Source organism: Lycium barbarum, chromosome 11, assembly GCF_019175385.1.
Source record: "Lycium barbarum isolate Lr01 chromosome 11, ASM1917538v2, whole genome shotgun sequence".
Lineage (NCBI taxonomy): Eukaryota > Viridiplantae > Streptophyta > Magnoliopsida > Solanales > Solanaceae > Lycium > Lycium barbarum.
Window position 1 is genome coordinate 21,646,719 of NC_083347.1, and position 26,048 is coordinate 21,672,766.

The following is a 26,048-nucleotide window of genomic DNA, read 5'->3' on the forward strand; positions in this document are numbered from 1 at the left end:
CCACTGTGCATGAACGGAGAACTTTTCCGGGGTGTAACACATAGGCCCACAAGGCTACAAAATGATGCACAGAATATGCACTAATAAAATCATAAGACATCTACTACCCACACACATGTATGTACGAGCCTCTACTAGAATACTAGAATCAAAAGGACGCGACAGGACCCCGCCATGCCCCAATTATGTATACAAAAAAAAATACCAACAAGCAGCAACTCCGGAGAAGTGGAGTACTCCTATAAGACTGCTGATAGAGCTCCTAGGTATCCGGTTTGTCTCCCTGTCTACTTGCGGGCATGAACGCAGCGTCCATAAAAGGAAGGACGTCAGTACGAACAATGTACTGAGTATGTAAGGCATGAACCATAATGTAGTAAAGCAATAAGGAAACATGAGAGAAAGACATAACCTAGCCTCTTGAGGCGAATACGATGCATGCTTAGCCTTTTAAGAAAACATTTTTCATACGTATAACATAATATCATCACTAGCCCGTGTCCGGGGTAATCATCTCATGCCGCCCACTAGTGGTGACTGCCCGACCAACTAGGCATGGTGTAACTATCGTCATCCATAAGCCGCCCACCGAAGTGGTATCTGCCCGGCCAACTAGGCACGGTGTAATCATACATAAAAATAAGCAATGCATGAGAGTCCAATTAAAAGCTACAATTCTATCGGAGTGACGTAAGGTCGGTAACCTCCGATTATATTATGGAATAATCATGATCGCCATGTCTCACCTTGAAGGAACTAGTATTATGAGGTGAGACTATCAACAATGAGTGATATCAAGAAAATCACGCAATAGGATCATTAGTCTTATTATAGCATCATTTCATAAGTTTAGAATCTCAATGGATAAAATCATCAAAATCATCGTCATTATCATAGAACATATCTCATCACTTTCTCATAGGAAGCTCTTAGAAATCTTTAGCCTTCAACTTTGGGCTATGAGGAAGTCATGGAAATATAAAGGAATCATAGTATAGGAGCCATTCCTTTGAAAGAAAGGGGCTAGCCTTACATACCTTTACGTCTCTTTACTTTATCGACTAAACGTTTCCCCTCCAAGCTCACGATTCTACATTCAAGAGATTTCGTACTAAAATTAGATAATTGGAAGCATACTTGAGTCTAAACTAAAATGACTAAGAGCTAACAAAAATTGGGCAGCATTTCCTTTGTTCCAACCACTTCCTCCATATGATAAACAACTCCCAAATATCGATAGCAACAATTCCATAATAAAAAGATTATATTCAAATTATACTCAATTCCATCCCAAAACTTCTTTTCATAAACAATCCATAACAACAAATTCAATACAACCCCTTGTACTCCTGTATACAACAATTTCTCAACATCATTACTACCCCTCATAACAAGATTATACTCATAATACGCTAACAATTATAGCTCAAGTTAATTTACACTCAAAATATCATCAATATTCATATTTGAACTTTTTCCCACAACTCTTTCCACTTTTAAGACTTGCTAAACCTTCACATCCACTTAACACAAGAGATGAGATGAAGAACACGCCTTGTGTTTGAAGAATTTCAACTCACACAACTTGCTGTAATACTTAATTCCCACAACTTCAAGTGAAAGCAAGAACACCCCAACTTCCATAAATTAAACTTGGTTTTCAAGGTTGATCTTCTCTTGATTTGATTTGGAATGATTTGGTGTGTTTATGGGTGTTAAGGGGAGCTTAGAGAGAAATTAGGGTTTGATTTTGGGTGAAACATGAGACCCAAGTCGTGGAAATGGGTATTTAAAAGCTTGGGAAAAAAATTCCACCGCCTCAATTTCTGAAAATCTCGGGAATAGAACGTGTTACTGTTCATCACATACTTCAAAGTACGTGATGAACAGTATCACGTACTTTGGGGGCAAAAAATTTTAAGTTTCTGGAAATTTTTGCAAAATACGCCCAAAAAGTACGGGACGTACTTTATTGTACGGGCCGTATGTTCCTCCGCACTTCACAGAAATGCGATATGTCAGTTGCATTGGAAAGAAGACTCGCTGAACTTCAATTTACATAGGTTATGGATTCCGTTACCCCTCATATTCTAGGAGATACGCCCCTCCCAAGTTGGACCAAAGTTTCGGTCCAAAATTCTGCCAAGTTTTTCCAAATTTTCAACGAACCTAATTTCTTCGATTCGCTTGATCCCGAAACCTTTAAATACTTGCCTAACACTTATTAAAATTCTTCCTTGACGTTATAGGGGTATCATGGCCTCTCTGAACTCACGTTAGTTTGCTTACGATGACGCGAAAATCCACGAGGTGTAACACCACTATGAAAGCCTATAACCAATTCAAGTACCAAAACCGTAGGTGTGCACAGGTCAAGAAAAGGGTCGTTAATAAAGAAAAACTTGGATGAACCAGCATCACAACAAATTTAGGACAGAAGGGAAATCGAAATTTTATCTTTTGTTGGAAATCAAGACAAGCCCAAATTCGTTCAACCAGAAACTGAAGGAAGATATAAAAGGATCTGTCAACAGACATATACTTCATATTGGTTGCATAGGCAAAAAGTAAGTAAGCACGTAACAATGCAGAGTAGTTGTGATTTTTTTTTTCTGTTTAATGATAAAAAATGTGTTGCTTTTTACATTCAATATCTTTCTATATCTAGTAAGATATTCTAACTCAGACTACGCCAACAGCCATGCCCAATTATTGACCACAGAAAATTTATAATCCTTTGCTGATTCATCATCAAGGCTAATCTCAGATCAGTAAGAAAGAAGAAAGAAAACAAATATGTTGTCTTGATTGAATCACAATCATCTCACAACACTTTAATTAGGTGTTCAACCTCACAATAATGATTCTGTTACAAATTGTCGACAAAGTTAGCGACGAAGTTGATCGTAACCAATATCCTCAAATTCGTGAATAAATTATCAGATAATTGGCGCCAAAGTTTACACCATTTCACTACAAATATTATTATGTCGCTAAGGTGATTAAATACTATTAGTGACAAAACCTTTTCGTATCCAAACTTAATTGAATTAAAAGACAAATAATGATTTGTCACAAATTGTCAACAAAATTCACGACAAAACTAATCGTCGCCAATGTTCTCAATTTTGTAGCTAAAACTACCCGATAATTAGCACCAATTCATTATTGCAGTTGGTCAACCATGGAATTCCACATGAAGTAATGGACACAGTGGAGAAATTGACAAAGGGACATTACAAGAAGTGCATGGAACAGAGGTTTAAAGAATTGGTTGCCAGCAAAGGTCTTGAAGCAGTGCAAGCTGAGGTCACTGATTTGGATTGGGAAAGCACTTTCTTCTTGCGCCATCTTCCTGCTTCTAACATCTCTCAAGTGGAGATCAAAAGGCTTTGTTCAAGTTAGGCCTATTCAGGGTACTGAGAAGAACCCTCAACAACAGGCTCCTGATGAGTCAAACTCTAGACAGAATCCAACTCCTATGCCAAATATAACTGTTACTACTCATGTTTCTTGTACATCAAGTAATCAGATTGCTACTGCTAAGGAAACATATCCAAAGAGACCTCAGGAAGTTGTGGTAATTTCTGATGGCAATGTACCCCAGAAATTGGTTGTTACTAATGTTACTACACCTTTTCACAGTATAGAGAAGGGACTTAGAATGGGACAGAGCTAAACTGGGATGATTTTCCTGCACTAAATTCTGCATCATATAAGAAAAGAACTGGGAAAAATCAGAGGGGAAATAGAGGAAGTGTGCAACATCCACCTAGTAAGGGAGGTGATCATAAAACTATCTAATGAGTTAGCTCATATGGAATGTTAGAGGCATCAATAAATGACACAAGCAAAAGGAGTTGAAACACTATGTGAAATTTAACCACATCAAGCTTGCAGGCCTAGTGGAGACAAGGGTTAAAGAACATAAATGCAAAAATACCTCTTCTAATGTTTTTCCTCTACATAATTATCATGATGTTAAGGGTGTGGATTGCTTGGGATCCTACTTGCTAGACACTACAACACATCTGTTCTATTGCTCAAATTGTACACTGCCAAGTCAATAGTATTACAGGGGTGGTTACTTGCCTTTTGATAATAGTGTATGGATTCAACTTAGTCGAAAATAAGAGAGGCTATGGGAAAAAACTTGAAGAAATTGGCCAAGATGTTAACCAACCTTGGCTAATAAGAGGGGGTTTCAATGTTGTCTTACACCCCAATGATAGAATTTATGGTGCATCTATTACCCCTGCTGAAATCAAAGATTTTAATGATTGTATTCAGAATTTACAGATGAATGAGTTACCTTGGAGGGGTGAATATTACACCTGGACTAAGAAGCAGATAGCACTGATAGAATTTGTAGTAGGATTGACAGACTCTTTGAAAATAGGGATTGGATGATGCATTGGGGACATGTTACTACCACTTACGATCTCCTTAATGTCTCTAATCATGCTCCTATATTGATTATTGTGGAGGTACTCACCTGGTCTGGGAAAACACCCTTCAGATTTTTTACCATATGGGCAGAACACTCTAGGTTCACTAGTACTCTCCATAATGTTTGGCACAAGCAAGTCTATAAGGGGAAAATGGCTACTGTTTGGACCAAATTACAGAATATGAAAATTGAACTCAGAAAGCTGAATAGGGAAGAATGCCAGAATACTACAACAAAACTCATGCAAGCTAGAAGAGAACTTATACACACTCAAGACCTGATTACTAGACAATGCTCAGATGAGTTACTACTGAAGGAGAGGCAACATATTCAAGATATTGAGAAATGGAGCCTTGTGGAAGAAAGTATCTAGAGGCAAAAATCAAGAGCACAATGGATCAAGTTGGGTGACTCAAATAACAAGTATTTTCAGCAATGATCAAAGACAGAGCTAACAGAAAATAGTTACTCCAACTCATTTCTTTATCAGGTGCTAGACTAACAGAACCAGCTGTTATACAAGAATAGGTAATTACCTTATATAAAGGGCTTATGGGTACTGCAGCACAAGTCCTACCAGCTGTCAACATCTTAATCATGAGGAAAGACCCAACTTTATCACATGACCAGGGGATTGAATTATGCTCAGGGATGACTAAAACTAAAATCTATGAGGCTTTGATGTCCATTGGAGATGATAAGGCACCGGGAGTGGATGGATACAATAGCTATTTTTATAAGAAAGCTTGGCCTGTTATAAGATCTAATTGTTGTTGTTCAGGATTTCTTCCACACCGGGAAAATGTATAGACCTATTAACTGCACAATCATTACTCTTGTTCCAAAAAATGAGGCTCCAGCAACTATCAAGGAATACAGACCAATTGCTTGCTGCTCAATTTTGTACAAAATGATTGCCAAAGTATTAACTGCAAGACTTCAGAAGATTATAGCCTCTGTCATTTATGAATCTCAATCCGGTTTCATACCTGAAAGGAAAATTGGTGGTAACATTATTCTTGCTAATGAACTGGTCAGAGCTTACTCAAGGCAAAACATCTCCCATAGATGCATGAGTAAAATTGATCTACAGAAAGCTTACGATTCTGTTGAATGGGTATTTCTAGAACAAGTTCTACAAGCATTATGTTTTCCCTCCAAATTCATTCAATAGATTATGGAGTGCGTGCATACTGTTCATTACTCTATACTAATAAATGGGGAACCAACTAAGGCTTTTAATGCTGCTAAGGGACTTAACAAGGCGACCCAATATCCCCTTACCTCTTTGCAATTTCTATAGAATACCTTAGTAGGTTTCCGCATACTCTCGAAGAAAACAAGAATTTCAAGTTCCATCCTAAATGTGCCAGACTAGGAATTACCCATTTGTGCTTTGCAGATGATCTTTTGTTGTTTGCTAGGGGTGATTCTGCTTCAATAACTGCACTTTACCAGTGTTTTCAATTGTTCTCCCAAGATCTAGGTTTGCAAACATTGGAAAGAGTTGCTTCTATTTTGGTGGTATTAGTACTACTGTTCAAACTACTTTGTTGCACCAATTTGGGTTTGGATTGGGAGAACTCCCATTTAAGTACTTGGGGATACCCCTTTCCACGAAAAAGCTAACTGTACTTCAATGGACTCCCTTGATTGATAAGATTATAGCTCGAATATCATCTTGGACTGCTAAAAAATTATCCTATGCCTGAAGGACACAACCGGTACAATCAGTCTTGTTTGGTATTCAGTCCTACTGGTCCCAGATATTTATTATCCCTGTATAAATTCTAAAAATAATTGATAGCTACTGTCGAAGCTATATCTGGTCAAGCACAAATAGTATTACTAAAAGAGCATTGGTAGCATGGGAAAGAGTTTGTCTTCCAAAATCTGCTGGGGGTCTCAATCTTATTAATATATTTATATACAGGTATGGAACCAGGCAGCAATTACAAAAACTTGTTGGGATTTGGTACATAAAACTGACAAGTTGTGGATCTGGTGGATTCATAGTTTCTATATTAAGAATCAACCTCTTATGTCTGTTCTTAATCCATCACAAGCTTTATGGATGGTTAAACAGATCATAGCTGCAAGAAGTGTTTTGGAGCGGTCCCAACTGTTGGATTCTCAACAAGCAGCTACTATCACATCTATTTATCTACAACTGATTGGGAATAGAGAAAGAGTTAGATAGAAGGAGGTGCTATTTGATAATGGAGCAAGTCCTAAAGCAAAGTTTACATTATGGTTGCAACTGTAAAATAGGTTGTTAACCACAGATAGGTTGTCTTCATGGGGTATAGATGTTGATTTGAGCTGCAAGTTATGTCAAGGACATCTTGAATCCAGGGATCATTTATTTGTACATTGTCCTTTCACTTAGAGATTATGGCAAAGACTTGTGTGTTGGCTGCAACAACCTTACCATAGAACTACAACATGGGAACAACACCTGTAATGGTTGATTACACAGGCCAAGGGTAAATCACAGAATTCTAACATTCTCAAGATGGTTTATGCAGAGTATGTTCATGCAGTGTGGTTGGAGCGAGATCAGCGGACTTTTGAAGATAAAGCTAAACAGTGGCTGATGATTGCAAGGGAAATTGTCTATATTGGTAATGTGCGAGCCCCTAGTGGCATTAGAACTAAGATACAACAGTTTTTGTTCTAGCTTTAGTAAATAGGTGCTGTTGTTTCTTTTGAGTTTTCTTTCTGATGAGATAGCTCTATTGTGATGGTAAGCTATGGGTTTGTAAATAGGCACTTGGTGATTAATAAAACAAAAGTTAGTTACCAAAAAAATGAATGTTTTCGTCACTAAAGAGGTTATTAATGCCGACGAAACTGATATGTCACTAACTATTCACGATGTTATTTGTCTCGAAAGTTATTCATATTTCGTAGTTAAATAAACATTATTTCCTCACTAAAAACTACCTTTTACATACGAATTCTATTTTGTTGTCCCTAAATGTATAAATTAGTGATAACTTTGCTTTTTACAATTTCTTAGTTGAAAACAATCATGTTATCACTAAAATTGTTTCTTTTCCGACAAAACAAAATTGTCACTACAAAATGGCATAATAGCGGCGGTCACAATTGTCATAACATACAAAGTTAATTTGTAGGTAATAAGTAGGCAATTTTGTGGACAGAGGTTATTCTCGTCACTAAATGTCATACTTTTATGACAAAAATGTGACTGTCTTTCTATTTTTTGTCCCTAAATGTATAAATTAGTGACAACTTTGCTTTTTTAAAATTTCGCAGTTGAAAACGAACATGTCGTCACTAAAATTATTTCTTTCACTTACAAAACAAAATTGTCACTACAAAATGACATAATTAGTGACGATCACAATTGTCATAAAATACAAAGTTAATTTATAGGTAATACGTAGGCAATTTTGGGGACAAACATTATTCTCGTCATTAAATGTCATACTTTTATGACAAAAATGTGATCGGCTTAAAAAGTACAATGTATTCGTCGCTAAAGGTTAAGCTTTTAAGGATAAAATGTGTTGCCACTAATCACAAGCATGATGATGTTTTAATTGTAATGATACTATTTACAACTTGTATTTCACTAGGTTTTCATTAATTTGAAAATTTATTTAGAAAATTACAATTATTAAATAGTACATAAATATCTTAAACTTCATATATAGCCTGGAGTATTTTATTCTATAATGAGCTTTATACAAGCTGAAAATAACAACATACTAAAGGATATCTCATGACATACTTCTTAAAGACAAAGTTGAAAGTCCAACTATAAAACATACTAAACATCAACAAAACTAAGAAAAAAATGGAGGTTGCTTCTCAGAAAACCATTGTAGAAACACTTCTCTAGGAACTACTCTTGATTTCCCCCTTCCACAACCTATGTAAAAGAAGAAACAAAAATCTAATATTTGAATTCATACTTTGATATCATGAGATGAACAAACTAAATTACAAACTAAAAGTCTAGTAAAAAGTATAAGCCAATTAGGGGTGGGTGTTTGGTATTCGGTTCGATATTTTCAAAGTTCGATTTCGGTAATGGATAATTGAAAGTCGATACAAATATGATATATTTTACAAATTAATAAGAGATAAAACGGAGTGAACATAAAAGTACTAATTCAAGCACAAGCTAACATGAAAACAGAGTAAAGAACAAAAGACAGTTGAAATCTCTTGCATGACTTCAATTTTAATTACTATGATTTATGCCCAGCCACAGGTCTAATTGGTGAAATAAGTAATAGAATTTTGAAACATAAAATTTTGAAAAAAAATATGAAGTTGTTAAATGTACCTTAATAGATAACTTGATAGGATCCACTATCACTGCATCAAGAAAATGAGACAAAGTTAGGTGCTAAAAGCTACAAAGTTGTTATCTATTTAAAAAAAAAAAAACTATAAGATTTATAATTTAAAGTTATACTACTTCTAACCTTGATTGGGATGAGCTCATAAAATGTTGTAGTTGTTTTGAAATATCATCTTGGCGTGCCGATACAATATTCAGTTGTGAATTTAATGATTGTATCTGCGACTGCTGGTCTTGTATCTGAGATTGCTGATTTTCTACCACAACTTCAGCTGCATTTAATCGTTTATGTAAATCATGTTGGGCACTAGTAGCTTCCTCTTTCGCCTTTCTAAGAGAGTCTTCTTACTCTACTGTTCTCCTTTGCGTTGCTAGAGTAGTATTAGGTTTCGGACCATAACTGAGACCTTTTAAATACCCCAACGTTTTATCAAGTACAACATCCACAATTTCATCAATAGTCATAGTAAAATCTCCCGAAGTATATAGAGCTTTCAAAGCGTTCATGTTGTTCTGCAGAATAATAATGTATTATTTAAAATTATGATAACAACAAATAAATTGTAATGAATATACGACTAAAATACGACTAATGTATTATTTAAACTAACTATTTGCTTTCTCACATAGTTGTTTCAGCTTACCAGCCTTTTTGACTTGAGTAATGAGTATCTTTAATTTGTAGAACTCAATTCTGTTGGGTTCTACCCTTTCGTTTGTTTTACCCTACAGAATAAATAAAATATATGGATGTTAGTATTGACAAAAAATAGTACTTGTTGTGTGCAAGGTTATCTCTGGTTCTCTTGATGGGTAGATCCGTGTTTTTTTGGCTTTTCCTACTTAATGTGTATCCAAAATTATGGCTTTCATTTGTTGAGATTACGGCTTCATTGAAACCACTTGTCACGACCCGACTAGAGGGCCATGACGGGTACCCAGAGCTATCCTACCGAGCACCACCTAGCTCACTTGTCATCACATTCAATCTGAACATACACCGTTCTCATCATAAAACCCATTACGAGACAACCTTCATTTACTTCCCAAACATATATAAACATATATACATAGGCCCACAAGGCTACAAAATGATGCACAGAATATGCACTAATAAAATCATAAGACATCTACTACCCACACACATGTATCTACGAGCCTCTACTAGAATACTAGAATCAAAAGGACGCGACAGGACCCCGCCATGCCCCAAATATGTATACAAAAAAAAAAATACCAACAAGCAGCAACTCCGGAGAAGTGGAGTGCTATCTCCTATAAGACTGCTGATAGAGCTCCTAGGTATCCGGTTTGTCTCCCTGTCTACTTGCGGGCATGAACGCAGCGTCCATAAAAGGAAGGACGTCAGTACGAACAATGTACTGAGTATGTAAGGCATGAACCATAATGTAGTAATGCAACTAGGCACGGTGTAATCATACATAAAAATAAGCAATGCATGAGAGTCCAATTAAAAGCTACAATTCTATCGGAGTGATGTAAGGTCGGTAACCTCCGATTATATTATGGAATAATCATGATCGCCATGTCTCACCTTGAAGGAACTAGTATTATGAGGTGAGACTATCAACAATGAGTGATATCAAGAAAATCACGCAATAGGATCATTAGTCTTATTATTGCATCATTTCATAAGTTTAGAATCTCAATGGATAAAATCATCATAATCATCGTCATTATCATAGAACATATCTCATCCCTTTCTCATAGGAAGCTCTTAGAAATCTTTAGCCTTCAACTTTGGGCAATGAGGAAGTCATGGAAATATAAAGGAATCATAGTATAGGAGCCATTCCTTTGAAAGAAAGGGGCTAGCCTTACATACCTTTACGTCTCTTTACTTTATCGACTAAATGTTTCCCCTCCAAGCTCACGATTCTACATTCAAGAGATTTCGTACTAAAATTAGATAATTGGAAGCATACTTGAGTCTAAACTAAAATGACTAAGAGCTAACAAAAATTGGGCAGCATTTCCTTTGTTCCAACCACTTCCTCCATATGATAAACAACTCCCAAATATCGATAGCAACAATTCCATAATAAAAAGATTATATTCAAATTATACTCAATTCCATCCCAAAACTTCTTTTCATAAACAATCCATAACAACAAATTCAATACAACCCCTTGTACTCCTGTATACAACAATTTCTCAACATCATTACTACCCCTCATAACAAGATTATACTCATAATACGCTAACAATTATAGCTCAAGTTAATTTACACTCAAAATATCATCAATATTCATATTTGAACTTTTTCCCATAACTCTTTCCACTTTTAAGACTTGCTAAACCTTCACATCCACTTAACACAAGAGATGAGATGAAGAACACGCCTTGTGTTTGAAGAATTTCAACTCACACAACTTGCTCTAATACTTAATTCCCACAACTTCAAGTGAAAGCAAGAACACCCCAACTTCCATAAATTAAACTTGGTTTTCAAGGTTGATCTTCTCTTGATTTGATTTGGAATGATTTGGTGTGTTTATGGGTGTTAAGGGAAGCTTAGAGAGAAATTAGGGTTTGATTTTGGGTGAAAAATGAGACCCAAGTCGTGGAAATGGGTATTTAAAAGCTTGGGAAAAAAATTCCACCGCCTCAATTTCTGAAAATCTCGGGAATAGAACGTGTTACTGTTCATCACATACTTCAAAGTACGTGATGAACAGTATCACGTACTTTGGGGGCAAAAAATTTTAAGTTTCTGGAAATGTTTGCAAAATACGCCCAAAAAGTACGGGCCGTATTTTCCTCCGTACATCACAGAAATGCGTTATGTCAGTTGCATTGGAAAGAAGACTCGCTGAACTTTAATTTACATAGGTTATGGATTCCGTAACTCCTCATATTCTACGAGATATGCCCCTCCCAAGTTGGACCAAAATTTCGGTCCAAAATTCTGCCAAGTTTTTCCAAATTTTCAACGAACCTAATTTCTTCGATTCGCTTGATCCCGAAACCTTTAAATACTTGCCTAACACTTATTAAAATTCTTCCTTGACGTTATAGGGGTATCATGGCCTCTCTGAACTCACGTTAGTTTGCTTACGACGACGCGAAAATCCACGAGGTGTAACACCACTATGAAAGCCTATAACCAATTCAAGTACCAAAACCGTAGGTGTGCACAGGTCAAGAAAAGGGTCGTTAATAAAGAAAAACTTGGATGAACCAGCATCACAACAAATTTAGGACAGAAGGGAAATCGAAATTTTATCTTTTGTTGGAAATCAAGACAGGTCCAAATTCGTTCAACCAGAAACTGAAGGAAGATATAAAAGGATCTGTCAACAGACATATACTTCATATTGGTTGCATAGGCAAAAAGTAAGTAAGCACGTAACAATGCAGAGTAGTTGTGATTTTTTTTTTTCTGTTTATTGATAAAAAATGTGTTGCTTTTTACATTCAATATCTTTCTATATCTAGTAAGATATTCTAACTCAGACTACGCCAACAGCCATGCCCAATTATTGACCACAGAAAATTTATAATCCTTTGCTGATTCATCATCAAGGCTAATCTCAGATCAGTAAGAAAGAAGAAAGAAAACAAATATGTTGTCTTGATTGAATCACAATCATCTCACAACACTTTAATTAGGTGTTCAACCTCACAATAATGATTCTGTTACAAATTGTCGACAAAGTTAGCGACGAAGTTGATCGTAACCAATATCCTCAAATTCGTGAATAAATTATCAGATAATTGGCGCCAAAGTTTACACCATTTCACTACAAATATTATTATGTCGCTAAGGTGATTATATACTATTAGTGACGAAACCTTTTCGTATCCAAACTTAATTGAATTAAAAGACAAATAATGATTTGTTACAAATTGTCAACAAAATTCACGACAAAACTAATCGTCGCCAATGTTCTCAATTTTGTAGCTAAAACTACCCGATAATTAGCACCAATTCATTTTTTTAGCGGGAAAGCTTCGTAGACAAAACATTAGCTACGAAATTTGTTCTTTGTCACTAAAAGTATGTGACTCGTGCATTTGACAACAAAATGTAATTTTTGTTATGGAAAGTGCATAATAGAATAAGGGGGTATTTAAACGCCCATAAAATTAAATTGCTACAATGAGTTTTGGGGACAAGTTTAAGGGGATTTTATGTATTTTCTCAAAAGGTTATAAAAGGTTCACTTTGATTGACATGTACGTGACTTTTCCCCCCATTACAACCCAAATAGCAAGAATTGATGCAAGGTGAAAAACGGGAAAAAGAATAGTTGCATATCACGACGACTTTAAAGTTTTCCAATAGCTTACCATTTAAAAACATAAATAGGCCCTAGAAGTATTGAGAATTAAACAAATTAATCACAATAAGTGATAGAGCACAAAAGAAGATTTAACATGAAAACGACTAAAATTTCTAAGATTCACTTATCCAGCTAATAGTAATGATTTTGTAGAAATAAAAGTTTGTCTTTTAGTTGTGCCAGATTCATGCTATACGGTCTCTTAATATACTTATTTATTTTGCATGTGCGCTCATGATTCTACTCAATTTATTGAATTTAGGGCGACAAGTGTCTGTAGATCTATCAGTCATGAAATACGCATATATAAGTGGAAAATAAGCTAAATTGATGGTTATAATTCATCTCAATAGCATATTACAAAAAACAAAAAGAAACTTTGATACGAAAACAACCAAAATTTCCTAAAATTCCTAACTTTTTCTTTCTTTATTTAGGGTAAGGTCCGGATGAAATTAAAGTATTTGATTCATGAGGCAGTCATCTCTATTTTACTTCAAAGAGTGAGGACATAGATGAAAATGACGTTTCATTCATGAGTCAAAACTTCGAAGACATGATATTGATGCATGCCCCCATGTGTGTTTATGCAGTGTCTCTCAAGTGTCGTGTTTAAATTTGACATTAATCCACGTCCATTGAATATTAGTTAAACTTTCCTGTTCTGTTAAAGACATGTAAATATTAAGTAGTCCTTTTTTTGGGTCCCTAGGTAAGAGTGAGGGGGAGGGTTTCAAATTGTTATTTCAAAATCGTAATAGAATTTGATTTTCAAATATCATGATCAGAATGAACTTCCGCCTTAAGAGTGAGTTCATCCAATGATGGCTCTTCAATGCACGTAGACTTTCCCGTGAATACCTATAAGAATGTTAAAACAACAAGAAGAAAAATAGGAATGTTAGAGTTTGAATAAGAAATGACCTCACTCGAGCTCTCTTGCTTTTCTTGCTCTACCTCATGGTCATCCACTCCATTTTATTCTCATGGCCGTCTCTTTTTTTTTTTCTTCTCAAGTTCACGTTTGTACTCTGACATTCCATTCTCTTCACACATCACATACTCTCATTAACATGCACTCCCTTACTTCTCTCGTACTTTCTCTCTCATAATTTTTCATTATCTCCCTCACACGTTTATGATCTTCATAAATTTGGGATGACGTTAAAGGTGCAAGTATATATTTTCTTCTATTTAGCTGAAGAGAAACTCTATTCTTTCTCTTATCATTAAGTGCATTCTTATTAAACTATCATGGCTGCCCAAGCATGATATGACAATCTTGCATTGAAATTTAGCTAACAAAGAACATTATCGGAATACCTCCCAAAGGTGACAGAAATCATGCATTGCTTAGTCACCCTAAGCACACCAAAATTACTCAACAATTGCCGCTTATAAGGAGTAGTCATGTGATTGACGCATTTAAGTTCCAACATCTCCACCACGCACGAAATCACCACATTAGCATCCCTTCACTATCAATAATCATAAAGCAAGTTTTACCCTTTATCCCACACCTTGTACGAAATATATTTTTCCTCTTTAAATCAGCTACAGTAACATTCATATCCTCCTATCGTGTGGTCATCGATTTTTGATGGCTCTCCTCACGTCGGCCATGTTCATCAGATTCGGTGGATTGAGGGAAACCTTTTTCGCATCAAGTCAAGCAGTAAACATTCTCAGCGCATCGCTAAATTTTTATTTTGAATTCCAGCTTCAGTATCCTTTCTCGGTTAAAGACATCTTGAAAAAAGAAAAACAAACAAAGAAATCACGTAATTTGACTTTTTCCCTCTATTAACTTCATCCTCTCTTGCCTTTTCCACTCAAATTACTACCGTTGGTTGGTTCCTTTAAAATTTATATATAAACCCTAGTAGTCAACCTTTTAGAAGTAAGATGTAGAAACAAACAGAATTTACCAATTTCCAGACGAATTGGTTTGATGAGACAAGAAAAAGACGAGAAAATGAGATCTCTTACCCTCTTTCGGCTAACTTACCTAATCCATTTTTATTTCTCTTTTCCCTTTAGATGGTCTGATCATTTGACAGAAAATTATGCTCTATATATGTCAGCAATCAAAATCTTCATAGTCAATTTCTCAAATTTGGTCGACCAAATTCAATCATCAATATAACTATGTCCAAAAAGTGAAAATAGGGAAGTTAGATAAATTGAAAATCCATAAGAAGGAATGGAACACTGCAAGTAATTTATATAATAACCTAGCCCTAAAAGGCAGCTTTTATTTGTCAATTTATTTTGATATAGTACAACCTTTACTCCTATATATGGAGCAAATCACAATCATTTTGAATGGCTTGATTCTACCATACAAAGGAAGGGGAACTAATGTGTACATAGCTAGGTTTAATTAGTAAAACTTCTAAAACGAATCATTTTCTTTTCAAACTCCATCTTTCCAATTAAATTGGAATCTAAGCAGTTGCAATCGGATCACTTTTCACATCTGCTTCCATGGCCTTCATGGTTTCAAATCTTGGCTCTTTGGCCTGAAACTTGAGTCCAGCATATAACTTCATGTAATCATCAAACACAAATTTTGGGTAAACTTGTTTGCTTTCCTCTTCCTCTTTTTCAACCAAAGTTGATGCTGGATAGATTACTGCATCATTTCCTGGATTATAAAATGAAGCTAGTGACATTTGAGTCCCGTCTGTCTGAGCAATCACTCTGTGCATCACACTCTTGTATTTTCCATTGGTGATCACCTGTTTTTTTCATTTGATGATAAATAGTTAAGTAACCTTCTAGTATATAATTCTAAGTTTTGACAAAAAATAACTGACACATAATACGTGTTTAGTATGACAAAAGTCAAATTCCACATTCTGACACAAAACCTTGTCCTCTTATATTACCAAAATAATCTTTTTATAAAAGAATAACTTTCGTCGTATCAAATGTATTTTTTTCTTTTTTTACCTCAAGTTGGTCGCCAAGATTAACCACAATAGAGTGGCGCATGGGAGGAACATCGATCCACTGTCCGTCTTTGAGGAGTTGAAGGCCGCTCACTTTGTCATCTTGGAATAGAAGTATTATGCCACCAGCGTCTGTGTGAGCACGGAGTCCCTTTATCAAATCGGGCTTGGGGCATGGTGGGTAATTGCTCACCTTAGTCCCAAAATTGGGACCTTTTGATCCATAAAATGCCCTTTTCAAGTAACCCTTTTCAAGCCCAAGATTTTCACAAAGCAGGTCCAGTAACTCCTCCGCCAACTTCTCAAGTCTTTTAGCAAAATCTCTCATGACCTCTCTGCATTATTTTGGGGCAACATTGATAAGAAACTTCATTGAGTACTATATATCTTTAAGCCAGTGTATCTTACATGTGGGGAACACCCCAAAAAATAAAAGAATAACAGAGGTGTAATGTGTTTTGCATGTGAAGTTAGGTACAGTATTGTCCTTCAACTTTTCAAGAACCTCACATTTCACAAGCTTGAGATCTCGGAGAGTTAATGCTGGAAAAGTTACTGATGGTGTAATATTCCATGCAGTGAAATTGTCAAAGGTCTATGTTAAGTTTAACTTTTATATTCTGATGGTGTAAAGGTTTTTGCACAATTAGGTCACTTATGAAATAAGGATTTAAGCTATATATACGGACAATCTACCTGTATTTGTCAACAAGGTCGGGCACTTGAGAGATGTTAGAAGCAGGAAGATGGCGCAAGAAGAAAGTGCTTTCCCAATCCAAATCAGTGACCTCAGCTTTCACTGCTTCAAGACCTTTGCTGGCAACCAATTCTTTAAACCTCTGTTCCATGCACTTCTTGTAATGTCCCTTTGTCAATTTCTCCACTGTGTCCATTACTTCATGTGGAATTCCATGGTTGACCAACTGCAATAATGACATAAACAAACATCAGTACATCAATATGCAAGATTTCTTACAAGCTTAAATATTACTATTCCCCTATCTTATTTTATATGTCTCAGTTTGACTGAAAAATTAAGGAAAACTTTTGAGTCATGTGATCTAAAATTAAAGATGTGCTTAATATACCAAAATGCCCTTTAGATCTTGCCGTGATATTAAACATACCATGCAGGATGCTGGAATTGCAGGTTCTAAATATAGAAAGTGATGTTCCTTTTTAAACAAATTAAAATGGTAAAATATGAGCATAAATTAAAACAAAGGGAGTAATATATGTTTATGCAAACTGTAATTACCTCAAAGAAGCCCCAGTTCTCACAGGCATCTTTAATCATTTCCATGGTGTTGGATCTCTCAGCTCCATTGAGCTTCTCCAAGTTAATAATTGGGAAGTTCTCCATCTTTCTTGGTAAAAGATGTGTTTCTAAATGCGTTAATAATAAATAGAATATGTGTGAATCAAAAGATTGAAGAAATGAATGAATTCTAGATTAATATTTGATGCAAAAGAATGAGGCTTATGAGGGTATTTATAGGAGAAGAAATCACGAAAGTAGGAATTATAACAACAATGAGGAGGCTAAAAATAGTAGTGTGGCCCCACAATGCACGATCTTAATTCCAAGTTTCCATGAGATGTCCAAGTCCAAGTCTACCTTGTGAGTCATAGTTACTTGTTGAACAATCTTACCTACTAAGGGGATTTTGGTATTAAGACAACTGGAGGAGCCATCTTGACCAGAATACAAGGCTCCTATTGGTGTGGTGGATCATGGCTGCACTAGTGGAAACTATTGTGCTTTTGTTTCATGTGTTATTTTTTATTTCTTTTGAGACAGTTTGACTGAGATGCTACGCCTATGTGTTTCGGAAGTTGCCATGAATTTCACAATAATCATGACGCTGCACGTTTAACTGCTTATATTTTCTTAAGAAACTTCGTGGAGAGAGCCCAGGCTAGGGGTGTTAAATGAGTGGGGATGAATTGAATATGAACGGGTCAAAATGAATTGTGTTAATAAATGGACGGGTCAATGATCAGTCTAAAAGTAATTTGTGGGCTAAGAAACAATTCATAACTTAACCCTCTAATTCTCACTAAGTTTGTAATGTCTTTGTTTGTTTCTTCTGTGATTAGTTAGTACTAAATAAAACTTTTTTTTTTCCTTTATATGTGAAATATGACACATCTCAAACAAAAAAATGTATATCTATTTTGACATGATATTTAATGGATTTTTTTGGGCTATATATCAGCTCAGATTTTAGATGGACTGAATTGAACGGTTATAAATAAACGATTCAATGATCCGCCCGAACTGAAAGAAATGAAGTAATTGCACGGTTTACCCTTCAAATGGACTGGTCTTTAATTTTTGCCCTTCAAAACCGAATCTATGCCTAGCGAAGCATAAGTTCTTTAAGGGCACATGCATAACTTGTGGGTATTATGATGCATAACTTGTGTTCCTTTAGGCATTAGTTCAATTTTGAAGGGCAAAAATCATTTGGAGGTGAAAAATTAAAGAGCAACACAAAACAGGACAAAAGTGCAAATGACCCGAAATAAGTTAAGCAGGTCATATTTTCATGAGCTAATTTTTTTGCCACTAGCTAAGGTCTTGGTAGCACTATTGGTTGGAGTAATTTTGTCTGGTTAAATCAGCTAAAAAAAAAATTGTCTTGTTTGACAAATTAACTCTTAAGAGTAGCGCCAGAACTCTGTATGGAATAGGGGTTTCAATATATCCAATGTCTGTACTGCGTATATAATTTTTTATATATATCATACATAACTTGCTAAATCTCTTTTATAAAAAATAAAAATAAAAGATTAATATAGTTGGTTTTGAACTTATAAGGGTTTCTAACTCTGCCACTATATAAAAGGCCAGTTTAATTTATTGCTTCATTTATATGTTAGTTTGAGATCATGAATTATAACAACAACCCGTACAGGCCTTCGTGTTTTCTTGTTAAATTCCTAAAGGATGAAATTATATGAGTACTGGGATTAAAAATAACTTATGCAGATTTATTTTTTATTGGTCTTAGAACTTGGAGATATTCTTGATACACTTTACTGAAAACTTCTTCTGTTCTTAATATAAATACTTTATTTAAATTCTACAAATCTCTTATTAATGTTTAACTTTAGACATTAGACTATGGTGGCTACGTAGATTTGAGTCAATTGATTTTATAGTTCTTTATAAATTTATAAGTGGCCATAGGAGGTATTTCCTTGGTGGATTTTGACAAGAAAATCGAGATTACGCCAAAAGATTTGAAGAAGTTGAAGATGATATTAGAGTAATTTAGACATAGGAATCACGTTTCTAAAACTATATTCTTAAGTTACTTCTAATCCTGATGTTAACTATTATTGACTCTGATATTGTTGAACTTAGAACATGTCATATTTGCTATGTATTTTTGCTTTGTCATCCATTTGGTTCATCAGATAACTTTACTCAATTAATTGTGAAAATTCATTATCTAACTAATTTTCCACATAAAAATCAAGCTGATACACATGCAAGCGTGGGCTATATAATAATAATTTTACCAATTAAGACGCCCAAATTGACATTTAATTATTTTTGTTGGGTGTAACTAATTAAGTTTATCTTTATAATTCTGGTTATTTAATTGCAAATCGCTGAGTAGAAATAGTAACACCAAGAAAAATGTTCATTTGAATTTTCTTTATAGGAGGAAAAAGAAGAAAAGAGTCGAGACCACGAGCGTTCCTCTATTGATGGATTGATTTTACTACTTGCAATATTTGATCAAATATATTCAAACCATCAATTAACTAAATTGTGCCACTTTTAATCTCTTTATTTATGAATGTTTACAAATGTATTTTTTCTATTTTATTTTAATAAACTCCCAATTTACTATTGCATGAGATTTTATATAAATAATTAACTCTTCTGGAGCCCTTGATAATTAGTTTCTTTTACCAAATATTTCTTTAGATACGTCTTGTATCATGAAAGAAAATTTGTTCAGACACCATTAGTGTCATGAAAGAGAATAGTAATCAAATAAAAATTTAAAGACAATTTTAAACTATAAATTACGAAAAGCAAACGTTAAGCTCTAAGCTTTAGTATTTCAGATATCTCCTTCAAGGCGATTAGCCATTAACATCTGAATATTTTGTATTAAAGCGGCAACCATATAGTAATCATATCCTTCAGGAAGAGACACATTAACGTTTATTTCCTTCTAGGAAATCAATAACAACTAACCATAATGTATCAATATCGTTATGGTAGAAAGCATTATACTCTGCTTCCTCTTGCCTTAGAATTATACTTTAATAAAATTATTCGAGATGTTTCTACGTACGGCAGGTACGTATCACAATGTCTTAATTTCATACCACAAAAATAACACATATAATTCTTGTAACTTATCTCTCCAGGAGGTGGGTATTGTTGACACCCAATTTTGTCCCTCCTTTATTTAATTTTATTCACTCGGACGTCTAAATTTATTGACGAGCTAGATACTTTATTTTCACTGCTATTTATATTCGCTACTTTTATTTTAACATTACAAGTATTAATTTATCACAAATTTTAAATGTTCATCGTCATTTCACTTTCGGGTTTGGGATCGTTAAATTAATTACAAGACAACACTTTGTAAATCCTTACTTTCTATATACTAATTACTATTTATCTTCACATAATAAATATTGTACTAGTTACTAAATTAGAAGCCCGGAATAATTAAAATAGCGGAGGAAGGACCAATATTTTCAGCAAATTAATGGCTTAAAATACAAATACAATATTATTTCCTACCCAAAACAAACAACCCACATTTCTATACCCAACCCACATTTTCAACCCATATTTAAATTAATGGGCCAGCCCAAACGGACCAGCCCAATTCTATTTTTTACTCGACCCGGGTCCGGCCCAAATCTTAAATCCCTAATCTCTCTTTCTTTTTCTCCCTCAGCTCATCTCTCTCTCTTTCTCTTCCTCTTTCAGCCGCAACTCACTCCCTCTCTACCCTCTTCCCTTCCCTTCCCTTCTCTCCCACGCTCCTCACCCGCTCCTCCCCACTTAACACCGACGACCCCACTCCTCCACTTCAGCCGCCTCCCTCCTTTCTACCCTACCTCTCTTTCTTTTTCCCTTTTTTTTCATCACCGCCGCTACCCCACTCAACGCCGCCGCTCCCCACTCCCGACCCTACCTTACGCTCCTCCACTCACGGACGAACCCACTCCTCACGCTCCTCTCTTTCCCTTTCATCATCACCACCGCTCCTCTCTATGAATCAAAACCCTATAAATAATCCTAGTTGAATCAGGGAACAAAGAAAAGGAGGAGGGGGCTGAAAACGAAAACCTCACAAAACACAAGTTTTAATCAACAAAGACAGCGAACAATTACTCTATTTTCCTTTCATTTTCTGTTTAAAACTTTAGTTTCTTTAATCGATTTCGAGTTCGTTGCGTTCGAGTGTAGATTCAAGACCTCGTCGATCCCCACTTAACTGTACCACAAAAAGGTAATGACGTCTTCTGTTTAGTTTCTTTAGCTGATAATGTTGTGTTGAAATCATGTTTGGACTTGAAATTGTGTATATTCTGCTGTTGTTCAGATTTATTGTCTTGTTAAATTTCTGTTAACATAGAGAAATCATGTTTTAATGCCTTGTTATGACCAGTCGTGATTCAAAAAAACCTGTTTGCATTTCTTATTTCGTGTAGCTGTTATAGTTGTTGGATGATTTAATTTAATCTGGGAGTCTGATTTATGTGTAAGGGTTAAAAGGCGATACGAATAGATATCATGAATTCGCGTATGTAGCGCTGTCCCTCTTTTGCTCTATTTTATTCGAGATAATGTATTCGGTCATGAATGTAATTTATTTGGTTTGAGATAGGACGAAATGAATATACGACATGTCGATATTGGTTGTTGATTTTATTTTGTCTACAAAGTCGTGGCTGTTTTGTTTAAGCTGATAAGATTAATGTGGAATAAGCTTATTACGTCATTACTGCATGGTTTAAGTCGAATTCGATTAATGCTAGATGGTAGTCGCATGTCTGTTTAGTTGTGGTTTCCTCCAGCTTGCATTATCATGATTGTGTTTGTTAAAAGAAAGAATCTGATTGATGTTAAGAGATAATGATATGCTTTTATCTGTTCAAATGAGTTGGTGTGATTTTCTTTAAATTATATGGTTTGGCCTTCAAAGGCAGAGGTGTTTGGTGTTAATTTAAAACTTGATTGTCGTATAAGTTATTTGGGTTAACTGTCTGGACACATGCTAACTGTCACATGACTCATTTCAAAATTTTGTGTGTGAAAGGGACTTATTTAAATGCTACTCTACTCTCAACATGTTTGATCAGTGTGGTTTAAAGATATGTAAACCTTCCATGTTTAAACTAGCCTACTTGTTTAGTTGACTTACCCCTCTATCTGTGATTATCACACTCTGCGAACGTGTTAATTTACCTTACTTGATTGGTGTATGCTACCATTGCTTAATTTTATCCTCTGGTTGCAATGAATTTGTGACCAATGTGTGGTCACTAAGGTCACTACCTATCATTCTTATGGTTATTATGCATAATATGTGAGCCTGGCAGTCTGAATTTTGCATGATAAAGCTATTTGTTTTGGTTTGTGTTGACTGAGGCTTGACTGTCTAATGTGAACCTACCTGGGAGTTTGTTTGTTGCCAAGACTTAAGTATTGATAGGGTGCCCTTGTCTTGAGTTTATTATAGCCGCAATTTCTGAGTTTGCTTCTTGTTTGTCACTCGTTTCTTTTTAGCTCCACTGTGGCCTGCTAAGTGTCTAAGTCCAAGCATGATATTCATGTCCTATTTCTATAAATAATACTACTTGCTTGCTTGCTGTTAATCTTGAGCTTATTTGCTTCTTGAACTTGCTTACACTCTATGCAAAGTTTAAATGATTATCATACATGTCTCCCAAATCGCTTGGAATCTGGTCTTATCACCTCCAAACTGTCTACTTTTGAGTAATGAAAATCTGTATGAGTTTGTGCCTTTTCTTGTTGTCTGTTTGGCCTAGCATGGCTCTGTACAAACATGTACTATCTGGTTCTCTTTCTGTTGGTTTAAACTGATTTTGAGTTCTTTGAAACCCACCTTATTTGTTCGCTTATAATAGATGTTATTATAGCATGGTGATATTGCTTATTTGTTGTGATCTTTAGAAACTTTGTTGGGTACTTATTGGATTATGGGACTCTGGATTAATATAGTTGCGAAAACATGTCTTCTAAATGTGTGCTATACTAGTTGCTTCTATAGTTATTTATCTGAATCCAATATAAGTCTTACCTTGTCCATTCTCTTATGATTCTATATGTTAAAGTGCTTTTACTCACTGTATAGCAGCAGTGTTTGATAGTAGTGTGCAAATGGAGAAAGATGTACACAATAGATAAGTGCAATAGGGTCTCATTGGTATAGGTTTAAACCTTCCCTGGTGTTAACCTTCTTATACATCCTTATGAATGTGTATACATGAGATATACTTAAATATACACAGAATATTCACAATCTACTGATCCTTTTTTTAGTTTATGTTCTACATGTTTAACTTTATTCATTGAATCGTTACTAATCCTTTTCTTTTCATTTTTATGCATGACATCTCGCATACGAGTCCAAGCGACCCGTCATCTCCCGCATTTGGCGTTGGGCTAAAGCCCAACAAAATCTGTACCCTCTGTCCGGTCAGCCCACCTGCAGCCAAGGATAATATTTTGGGCTGAGGCCCATAACAGTGGCGGTAGCAGCAGTAGTTTCACAATGGGCTGAGCCCTTTAAATCATTTACTCTCCCATTTTATTTTACTTTTGTGTATTTAATTTGTAATTACATGACTAACACTTTATTTGTTTTATTTGCTTAGGTTAAGGTGGACTTTAGCGAATTAGCGAGGTTTAGTTTAATAATGGGTAGTTAATTTAAAGGAAAAATTAATGAGTAATTTCATAAAAGTTTCATTTTCTTCTTTTATATTAAAGTTATTTATAATATTCATAATATTTATCTTTCTTAGAATAATTGATTCTTTTTTTAAAATAGCATGCCTACATATTTTGAACTAAAAGAATCATGATTCACTTCTACTATCTTAAAAACTTTCAAGATGTCACTAATATATAAATACCAATCCAAGTATACTTTATAAACATTATTTTTAAGATTTATTCAGCTATGTATACTTTAGTCTAAAATAACCAAATAAAGTCAACAAAAAGAAACTCATGTCCTTTGTATCCTATTTATAATAAAGCTAGATTTCAGTTGGTATTGTCGTAGTAATACAATTTTATCCAAAATTTAAGTTCGCTAAACTGAGTCCCTACATGAAAACCATTACATCTTCAAATTCACCCTTAATAATCCTTAAAGTCTCTTTTCATACAAATTATTATATTGTACAAATCTTATTTTTATAACATTATTACTTTATTACGTTTTAAAACTTTAGCAACGCTTATAAGCTATTTTCCAAAATATTTAAAATGTTATACTTAGCCTAATTAATTTTAAGTCCGGTTGGTTAACCATTGTTAATGGGTCTTAAAGGGTGTCTAATACCTTCCCTTTAGACTAATTGAACCCTTACCTAGAATCTTAAGTTTCGCAGACCTTAAACAGAGTTAACTTTAAACATAACTTTAATAAACTTTAGGTGTCCTAATTCACCGTAAATAATTAGGTGGCGACTCCTTAACATAACACAAACAAAAAAACAGGAATCTCCAATATGTCGTACTTCTAAATTTAGCTCTCACGGGTTAAAATGGGGTGTGACAGCTTGGCGACTCCGCTGGGGAATCTTACCTAGGTTCTAACCATAACGGACTTGTATTTAATTAGGATTTGTGTGCTAACTTTATTTGCTTAAACTATTTTTACATGCTTAACTGTCTTTTCATGCTATTAATTGTTTGTTTGATATAAACTGTTTGTTCGATATAAACTGTTTATGTGTTACTGCTTTGATAAATTGTCATTCCGTTCATATTTCTTCCACTTCTGGAAAACTCACACTATCACACGTACACGCGAGGTGTGTTTTGCGCACCCGCAAATTTCTTTCGTAGAATCCAAATTTTAGGAGAGTTGGCGTATGCGCGGGGTGCCCGAGTAACGGGGACCGCGTAGCCTTCTCACTCGAGTAGTCCGCTCGGGAACCTTGCGTCTAGTAAACCCACTCTTAGTCAACCTAGGATAGAGCTAAACCAACACCCTTTATTAAGAGCATACATTTCATAACCTTGGAGGTTTAATACCCTTGGTGTATTAAACCCATTAGATGACTTTACCCAAACGTCCAAGCGGGTTCACGACCCCAAGCGACAATAATCATACTTTATATACATGTTTGAAGGATAAGTGCCTAAATATTGACTATTTGCTCTAATTAATTAAACTTTAGGAGGGAGGGAATGACTAACGTTCCTATGACAGGTATAGATTTGCATTGGAGTACAACAAATGACGCTAGAAGTTAGGCATAGAATTTTATTTACTTTATTTAGATTAGGACACACTTTATGTTGTATTCATTTGATATGTAATATTACACAACTTTTTGTACTTTATTTTGGGGAAATAAATTTTGTTTAATTAATCAAAGCAACGGAACGATGTATTATAGCACACTTTACCCTTCAAACAAACGTTAGGCCTACCTCTGGCACAAAGAGGTCACATGCATGTTAGGACACGTTATTGTTTGATATACTTGTTTGACAACTTGCTTGACTTTATTTGATGAATTATTTGCTACATGACTTACTTGACTTTACGTGATAATGACTTTACCCAGATATGTTCACAAGACTAACATCATTTATACTTTATGTTTCTTTATCTTATTCCCAAAAAGAGAGTTGATTCGTGTTGACACTCAATGGCCGACCATCCTTACATCACAAGGTCAAAGACATCATCGTTACCTCAACGCAGCTGGGTTGTTCAAGGAAAGACAAATATTACGTC

General features: G+C 35.0%; 1 protein-coding gene across 1 annotated transcript; it reads right to left on the bottom strand.

The window, feature by feature from the left end:
• Positions 1-15,317: 15,317 nt before the first annotated feature.
• Positions 15,318-17,523, bottom strand: LOC132618476 (1-aminocyclopropane-1-carboxylate oxidase 3-like). The gene is made up of 4 exons (XM_060333520.1): positions 17,309-17,523; positions 16,747-16,973; positions 16,052-16,385; positions 15,318-15,837 (listed from the first exon to the last, which is right to left on the bottom strand). Exons 1-4 carry the CDS (start codon positions 17,411-17,413, stop codon positions 15,544-15,546), a joined length of 960 nt encoding a protein of 319 aa, XP_060189503.1. The 5' UTR covers positions 17,414-17,523; the 3' UTR covers positions 15,318-15,543.
• Between the last annotated feature and the right edge of the window lie 8,525 nt (positions 17,524-26,048).